The sequence below is a fragment of the Plasmodium gaboni genome, chromosome 4 (assembly GCF_001602025.1).
Source record: "Plasmodium gaboni strain SY75 chromosome 4, whole genome shotgun sequence".
NCBI lineage: Eukaryota > Apicomplexa > Aconoidasida > Haemosporida > Plasmodiidae > Plasmodium > Plasmodium gaboni.
The window spans coordinates 494,859-504,858 of NC_031484.1; the positions used below are offsets into that span (position 1 = coordinate 494,859).

A 10,000-nucleotide genomic window follows, 5' to 3' on the forward strand; every position below is an offset into this window, starting at 1 on the left:
AATACTTTTGTTTTATGAAAACTTAAAAAAAATTACAATATTATTAAAATGTAATTATAAAAATTTAAAGGCAAAATGATATATATATAAAATAAATATATAAATATATATGTTTATTTTCTCATATGTTTTATATGTAACTGTAAAGAAATAATGTGAGATATAATGAGAATTAAAAAAAAAAAAAAAATTTAATTTGGCTAGTAACCTTGTTCTAATAAATAACAAAAATTCATAACTTAAAAAAAAAAAAAATTAAAATATTTAAAATTAGAAAGAAGAAAAAACAAATGGATTTAAAAAAGAAAAATGTATTTCAGTAATGTAAAAATTTAGAATAAAAAAATAAAGTATATTTTACAACAAATATTTATAGACAAAAAAAAATAAAATGAAATAAAATAAAATAAAATAATAATACTAAATAATATATATATATATATATTTATGTATGTATTTATTTATATATTTCCAAATTTTAGCTATTTTTTTTTTTTTTTTTTTTTTTTTTTTTATGAACATTTCTTCCTATATTTAGCTAGCTATAAAATAACATACATTTTAAAGTCAAAACTTTAAAAATGTTTTAATCATAAAAAAGTACCTTTTCTCTATTTTTTAAATTATTCATTATTTCCTATAGTAAAAAAAATACATACATATAAAAATATATACATATATATATATATATGTATAACATATTATAGTTTATACACATTGTCGATATATTTAAAACGACTCAATACTTTTGCTTACCAAATAATTGTCCTTGGTTCTTTCCTTGTTTTCATTATTCGGCCATAAATTATACAACTTATTCAATAATTTATAATCCATTTTATATCCAGCTGCATGTCCAGTAGTTTTTAATTGTTTATCAAATAAAGGTTCTTCATAATTATTAATATATTTATTTATATCATTTTTCACTTTATTTTGTTGTATATTAAAATACTCATGGTACATATATTTATGTATATCAAAATTTTTCAAATTGTGAAAATTAATAGAATTATATATATTAGATAATTTTTCATTATATAAACCTACTGAATGTTTTTTAAAACATGTAACTGGAGAACATTGAAAATTCTCTTCTTTGATTTTTATTTTATTTTTCATATATTTTGGTATTGGTATATAATATTCATTCGTTAAAACCTTTTGAAATATATTATGAGTAATATCCTTACTTAAAAATAATAATTTTTTTTTTTTAAATTTTCTTATAGTTTTATTATAACGTAATGAATCGTCCTTATTGTTATACTCTCTTAACTTATAAAATGCATCTTTCTTCTCATATATTTTACTTTTACTTCCATAACAATAATTATTATTATTTTTATTATTATTATTATTATTATTATTATTATTATCATTTTCTTTTTGATTCAGATGGGTTTTTTTCCTTTTCCTATTATTTTTAAATATTTTATCAACAGGCTCATCATTTTTTATACACATATAATCCTTACCAGATGTATACATCCTCTCTATTTCACTCTGCATTATATTATTATTGTTGAAAAAGATTAAAATATCTAAAAGGAATTCATATGAATTTAAATATGTATTATACTGTCTTTTGTTATTATAATCATTTTTATAAAGACAAAAACATATAGGACTTTGATAAAAAAAAAAATTTTTCATTGATACACATTTGTCTAGTTCTTTCGATATTTTCAAAAAATATTTTTTTATTTTTTTTTTATCAAAAAATTGACTGTTATATTTATTTATATCCTCATTATTATTCTGATACATATTATTATTTATTTTATTATTTTTTTTTATTATTAGTTGTATTTTATTCATACTTGTTAATATATAATTAAATCCATTTTCATTATAAACTTCAAATAGCTTTCTCAACTTATATGCTTTTTTTAAAATAGACAATTTATGTAGTTTCTCATTTTTATTTTTCTTATTATCCATATTATTGTCATTGTTTATATCTCCTGTGTTAATCATATGTATGGTATTATGAGTGAACATATTTTCATGTTGATTATCAAAATTTTGTAAATTATTAAAATTATTATTAAAAGAATCATAATAATTAAGATTATCTTCATTTGTAAAATTTTCATATATATTATTTATATCATATTCATCTGATATAATAATACTATTTTTATTATTATCATCACCATCATTATTGTTATTATTATATATATTTTTATTGTTAGTTTTATTTTTTTTTATTATTATTTCATTATTGATATCTTTAGGCATAAACTGGATATTCCTCTGTAGAACTTTTATTTTATTCATAATAAATTTGTTAAAGGTTTCATTTTTATTATAAAAATATAAAATATCATTTGATATATTATTTCTTTTCAATATTTTATATGATTGAAAATTTGTTGAATACGTGCAGAAAGCATAACTATCTTCTATAAATTTTTTTATCATTTCTTTTGATAAATTATATGAAGAATTTTCTAAATTAAACAAAGTTTCTACATAAAAAAAGTTATGAATTTTAAATGTACATAATGCATTTTTCTTTTCTGTAAATATACTATCTTTAAAAGAATTAAAATTTATATATTTTAAAATAGGAATTATTTGTGTAGTTATAAGTTCATTCATATATTCTTTCTTAATATTTTTTTTTGAAAATAATTCAAATACATTATATATAGAACAAAGAGTTTCTTTATTATTATTTGATGAGGACCTATCCTTTTCTTTTATATATTTCATTCCTTTGCATTTTTTTTTTTTTTTTTTATCTTTCTTAGAACTAAAAATTTCCTTCATATTTTCAATAATAATATTTGACATTATATTTTCTTTATCAAAAGGGATGACATTACAATTGTTATTATTACAATAATAGTTGTAATTATTATTATTATTATTACTATTATTACTATCATGTTTGTAATTTATAGGAACTTCTTTAGGTATAAATACTTCCTCTTCCATGATAGCATTACCAGACGTCTCTATATTATCATCAACTATTACATTATTATTTTTCTTTTTATTATTTTTCTTATTATTATTTTTCTTATTATTATTTTTTTTATTATTACTTTTCATATTATTACTTTTCATATTATCCTTATAATAATTGGTATCATTTGCCCATTCCAAAATATTACAATCCGAAATTAAATTATGTTTATATGCCTCTTCCATATTATTATCGCCAATTATTACATTTGAAATATTTTTCTTTTTTGATGATATTATTATATCATTTTTATTTTTCATTTCATCCGACTTTTTTTCTATGACTAGGCAATTTTTTATGTTCATAAGAATATTTTCTTCATCTTTCTTATTTCTCCCATATTTAAATATATTAATTGAATTTCTATTTTTTTGTAATATAAGAACTTTATCTCTAGATAAAAATCTAAACATATCTGATAAAAATTCATTTGTTATATTACAATAAGAAGAATATAAATCTTTTAAAACATAGCAATTATCTTTTGTTAATGAAAATGTTTTTTCCTCGTCTTTAATAACATTGTTGATGTTTTCATTTTTATGTTCTTTTACTTCATGGTCAAAATTATTATGTGAATTTTTATTTTCATCATTAATATTATTATCATATTGATTAATATTATTATCATTATACATATTATCATCATTATATATATTATTATCAGTGTAATTTTCTTCAACATACATGTTATTCAAGTTTTCCATATTTTCATTGATATTTAATATAAACTGATCTCCATATTCAACCGAATTTGTATGTTCCGATTGATTTTCATTATTAAAAAATTGTTGACTATCTTCATTTTGAATATTAATAATAGATTTATTCTTATTAGACAATTCTGTTTCCTTATCTGCACTATTTTCAACATTACTTATAACCTCTTCTCCCTTATTTAAAAATTCATATGAATCCTTTTCCATATATTTATTTTCCATATATTTGTTTTCCATATTTTTATTTTCCATATTTTTATTTTCCATATTTTTATTTTCAACATTTTTATTTTCAATAATATCAATAAATTGTTGAGATAATTTTTGTATATCTTCATTTACATAAGTATTAGTAATATATAATTTATTTATAGGTATCCATTCTTTAATTTGCTCTTTCTTTATTTTCTTTATATTGAGATTAAGAGGCATACAAAATATTTGACCTGAAGAATTTATATACATAACAAATTGAATATAATCCAATTTAATACCTTCCACTTCTTGTCTTGAACATACCTTTCTTTCTTTCTTTCTTTTAATAAAATATTCATACGTTTTTGTTTTTTTTTCATCAAAATAATAATGTTTTTCTAAAAACATATTTTTGGTTTTATCCTGTTCATGTGGATATTGTTCTATTTTATTTTTCTTTTCTTTAGAACAATAAAATACAGGTATAGTAAATTCTATAAACTGCATACCATATAATCCAAAAAACATATTGTACATATTAGAATTTATAAAATTATACTTTTTATCATCATTATTTAATTTTATACAACTCCTTTTATTCTTTTGTAATGTTGTAAATTTAGATGCATCCATTATTATTGAATCATCTATATGCATCTTTACACTTCGATAACTAAACAAGTGGTTATAACAAATATCTTTTCGTTTTCTCATCTCTCTTGCAGTTAAATATTTATAATTAATATTCTCTTTTTTATTCCTATTTCGAGATGAAACAACAGTATTTTTTTTTATTACACCATTGGTTTGGTTGAAGATGCAACCCTTTTCTCCCAAGTAGTTGGGGACATTTTCTTGGGAAGTTAATGGAACTTTTCCATTTTGGCTAGTTTGTTCCATTTGGCTAGTTTGTTCCATTTGGCTAGTTTGTTCCATTTGGCTAGTTTCCTCCATTTGGTTAGTTTCCTCCATTTGGCTAGTTTCACCCATTTTTCTATTTTCCTCCATTTTTCTATTTTCCTCCATTTTTGTAGTTTCACCCATTTGTTGTAATTTTTTCCTTTTTGTCATTTTTTTTTTATATTCTTTTGTTTCTCCTTTATCTTGAATGGAAGATGTGTCTTTAATAGAATCAAAAAAGTGCACGTCATTCTGTTTATTATTATTTTTGAAAAGATGGTTGTACATAAATTGTGACTGATTATTAGTATACGTTTGTATGCCTAAATCTTTGTAGTTTGTAAAATCATCATAGATGACAATTTTTCTGATATACACCTGATGTTCATAATAGGAGAAGGCAGCTAAGTTATAACTATTTTTTTTATCATAATCATAAACATTTGGTGATATTCTTATCCATTCAATATGTCTAAAATAAGTGTGTGTGAATTCAGAAATATTTAATGGAAAAATAAATAATGGTTCATATTGATTTCTCGTATCCCAGAGTTCGATAACATTAAATGATGCATTGACTGCAGCAACTATAAATGGGAAATCTGGATTTTTTTGTAATGCTGTATAACCATGATTAAAATGAGAACGACTAATATTTTCATTATAAAGATTATTTGGATTAATATTACGTTCTGATAAGATATTACCAAATTGTTCAGAAACATTTTTGGTAGTTCTTTTTTTGGTTGTTTTTTTAGCAAAATAATTACTAGTATTAAATTTCGCCATTTGTTTTTCTCTTTGATCATAAATATAAAGATATCTAGCTCCAAAGAGAATTGTATTATCATCTTGTAAATGACACATACATATAAAAGTATCATTTTGTTTAAAGAATGACGCATTATTATTTATATCTGACATTTGTATAACATTAGTTTGTATATCGTAAGAATATAAACTATTATGATTGCCTATAAATAAACATTTTCCAAATGTAAATGGACTTGGACATATTTGATATAATCGATCAAATAGTAGGATATCTTTTGTTATTTGTATTTTGTAATTAGAAATTTTAAAAAAATTTTGTTCATTTGAAGAATAATTTGAAAAATAATTTGTTGTATTTTTCTTATTTAATTTATAATTTTGTATTTCATATTTTTTATCTTTTGGATCTGATATACTATTCTCGTAAATATTATTAAAAACATCATTTTCTTTATAGTGTAAAAGAAAAATAAAAAGTCCAAAATCATTTCTAGAATACACAACAGATTGATTAATATTATTATTATCAACTTTGATTTCTTTAATTTTATAAAAATTATTAACAGAAATAGATCCTAATTCTTTAGATTCAGTTAGATTACGATTAATTTTATATAAAAGAAGATTATCATTTTGTATTTTATAAAACTTTTTATACTTATAATTCTTATTATATTCTTTTGCAATTTTAATTCTATTTGGCAAACTTGTATATGATGGTAATTGTGTTCTATATAAATATTCATCATTACCAACAGATAAGTTTGTTGGTATGATATTTATTTCATTTTCAAAATTGAATTTTATATTTGATGGTATCAAATGATTATCATTATATAGACTATTATAATTATATACACTTGTGTTATTATTAATAATATGTGGATTATATACAAAATCGTTTTTATATATTTTTTCATATTCACTAATATTAATATTATTGTTAATATTGTTAATATTGTTAATATTGTTAAAATTGTTAATATTATGATTACACTTGTTATATATATAATTATCGTCATATATAAAATCTTTAATTTGCATTTCTACAATTTTTATTTCATTATTATAAAATCCTGTTGGAAATACAACAACGGGGGTTTTCATATTGAAATGTAAATCATATGAATATTTTGTATTTATATTTATTTTTTTATCAATATAGAATGTAGCCAAAGTATTAATAACATCTCTAGACGTATTATTTCTCACATGATTATAATTAATTTCTTTTTCATATTTTTTTGTATTATGTAAAAAATCTATAAAATTTTTTTCAGCTATTTTTTTTTTTTTTTTTATGTCATCATAATATATATCTGAATGTTTTATCGAATCACTCGATAATGAATATATTATCTCATCTTTTCCATTTGTGTTTACATTATATGATGGATTAGGTTTATAGCTATTTTTTTTTTTTTTTTTCAAAGTACTTATCTCATCATCACTTGAGCATGACGAAATGTCTTCTTGTACTTCTTGAGGGTAATTTGTAAAATATTCTGCAACTTTTGAGGATTTATAAACATTTCTAGTTCTATTTTTATTTTGTAAGTTTCGATTTAAATTATTATAAATATTATCATTATAAATATTATCATTATAAATATTATCATTATAAATATTATCATTATAATTACTTTCATTATAATTACTTTCATTATAATTACTTTCATTATAAATACTTTCATTATAAATACTTTCATTATTAATATTACCCTTTTTATCATCTTTCTTTTTGTTGCTACTTTTATTTTTATTTATTTTTTTATTTTTTTTATTTTTTTTTGACATGTCTTCACTTTTAGAATCATTGTCATGAGAACATTCATCTGTTTCATCATATATAATATTATCCGAATGGTCACTTGAACTATCATTTATATTATTATTTTTGTCACTTATATTGTTTTGATTACTATTTAAATTTTTATCTGTATTGTTCAAATTACTGTCTTTTACTTCTCGTCGTGTTATATATGTTTTATCTGTTGCATAGAAATTTTTTATTTCATAAAGGATATTTGAATTTAAAGAATCATAAATCATATGTGGGTTCTCAACACGTTTACATTTTAACTCTTCAAGAATTTCATTTCTTTTTTCATCTTTATTCAATTTTTTTTTATCAAACGTGTTTAATGTAACTTCAATTGAATTCGGTTCATTGTATACTTTAAGCCTCTTTAGAGGGTAAATGTATAAATTTAATTTCTCCTCCATTATATAAATATATAAACACACAAATTAAAAATATATATATATATATTTATTTATTTATTCATAGTTTGATGTTTACATATGTGCTACATTTTAAATACCCCCAATATATATATATATGTATATTTTACCTAATAACTACACCTACTTTTTTTATTATTTTATTTTATTTTATTTTTTTTCGACCTAAAAAAAAATATTAATTACACTTCATCGTGTTCAAAATATTATTAACTATATAAAAGAAATATGTTTATAAGGATAAAAAATAACAAATGAACCCTTTAACCATTCATATATTTTTATGTTTCACCTTATTAATATAGAAAAAAAAGCATTATAAATATAGTCATTCAAAAAAAAATTTATATAAAAAAAATAAAAGATAAACATGAATATTAATATATATATATATTTTATATTTCCTTGAGAAGAACAAAACAATACAAATAGGATTCGTAATTATAATATAAAATAAAATAACATATTCCTTTCAACCTTATTCACAACATTTTTTTTTTTTTAATTCATCATATATTATATATTATATATATATTAAAATAAAGTATACTATTTAAAAGCGTTCTTATTTTTTAAAGGGTTTTCGCTTTAATATATAAAACTTTTACATATACAAAATATAATATATATAAATATTTTATTTTATTTTTATCATAACAAATAAAAAAATAATAATATTACAAAAAATTTTGTAATAATATAGATTAACTAAAAAATTTATATAAAAATGGTATATCATATATTAAAGAAAAAAAAAAAAAAAAAAATATATATATATATATATAATAAATATATGTATAAAAATATTATTATTTAATATAATATACACAAAGAATGAACCTTTTTTTTTTTTTTTTTTTCCTTATATAATTTATAAGAATTATTATACATAGATTTATATATATATATTCTCAAATTTTATATCTCTTTATAAAATATTATAATCAAAATAACACTTTTTTTTCTTCAAAAAGGGTTATAATAAGATATATTTATGAAGATTACTATAAAGAACATACATACAAAAATATATATATATATATATATATATATATATATATATTTATATATTTATTTATTTATTTCACTTTGTACTTTTAAATGCTATAAAAAAAAAGGAACATATATATTTTTTTATAACTTCAAAAATATAAAATAAATATTTTTAAAATATAGACGTTCATTTTGTATGTTGTATTATAATAACATTATAACTCTCTATATTTTTAGTATGTTAACATAATTAAAGTTAATATAAATAAGTCGATATTTTAAAATTCAAAGAAAATTTTCTTTTCTTTTTTTTTTTTTTTTAAATCATCAATATTTTATATAGTTATTAATGAGGATGTATTGTTTTTTTCTTATTCATTCAATATAATTTATACACGTCTTATATAATTACAAATTCTATTATCTACAAACAAAAGAGGAAACTAAAAAAAATTTTCATATATTTATGAAAATATATATATATATATAATATAATACACGCATATAATATATATATTTATTTATTTTTTTTTTTTTTTTTGTCTTACTTTTTCTTTTAACATATAAATTATATAAAAATACAACACGTTGCAAAAAAAAAAAAAAAAAAAAAAATACAACATTCGATAAAATTATATACAATTACAAAAAATAAATTGAATTCAACAAAATTGTCATACAATTTTTAAAAAAAAAAATAAATAAAATAATAAACCATTTCACAAAATATTCTTTACTTTGAATAAATAAAAATATATAAACAATCATATGTATTATATAGGGAAAAAATTATATAAATAAATATTTATTTTCATTTCTATTTTTTAATTTTTTAATTTTTTTTTTTTTTTATATTAAAACATAAATAATAATATTTAAGAGCATCCATTTTGCCCTTAACTAAATATTTTATTTTATTTTATTTTATATTTCTTTTTAATTTTTTTTTTTACAAAATGAATATGGTTTTCCAAATTTTTCTTGTCCTTTTTTTTTATCAAATAATTTGTTTTTTTCTTGCGGACTATTATTCATACTTTACTGTGAATATAGTCAAATGTGATATTCACATAATTCATAATACAAAGGAAAAAAAAAACAATAATGATAAGAAATATGAACAATTAAATAACCTTGTCTCTTTGAATAAACAAAAGATACAATCAAACTTAAATTATATAAAAGAGAAAAAAACGTT

At 18.5% G+C, this 10,000-nt stretch overlaps 2 protein-coding genes across 2 annotated transcripts in view; one reads left to right on the forward strand and one right to left on the reverse strand.

Annotated features, from left to right (window-relative positions):
• Positions 1–586: 586 nt before the first annotated feature.
• Positions 587–7,791, reverse strand: PGSY75_0416900 (hypothetical protein; the record flags this gene model as incomplete). The annotated part of the gene is made up of 2 exons (XM_018784219.1): positions 587–637; positions 757–7,791. The coding sequence occupies 2 exons, from the start codon at positions 7,789–7,791 to the stop codon at positions 587–589; spliced, it is 7,086 nt and encodes a 2,361-aa protein (XP_018643381.1).
• A 1,967-nt stretch (positions 7,792–9,758) lies between these two features.
• Positions 9,759–10,000, forward strand: part of PGSY75_0417000 (hypothetical protein) — a gene marked incomplete at both ends in the record, with an annotated part of 930 nt that continues 688 nt past the window's right edge. Inside the window, one exon of the mRNA XM_018784220.1 lies at positions 9,759–10,000. This exon is cut by the window's right edge and continues 290 nt beyond it. Within this exon, the coding sequence (XP_018643382.1) occupies positions 9,759–10,000 (242 nt within the window).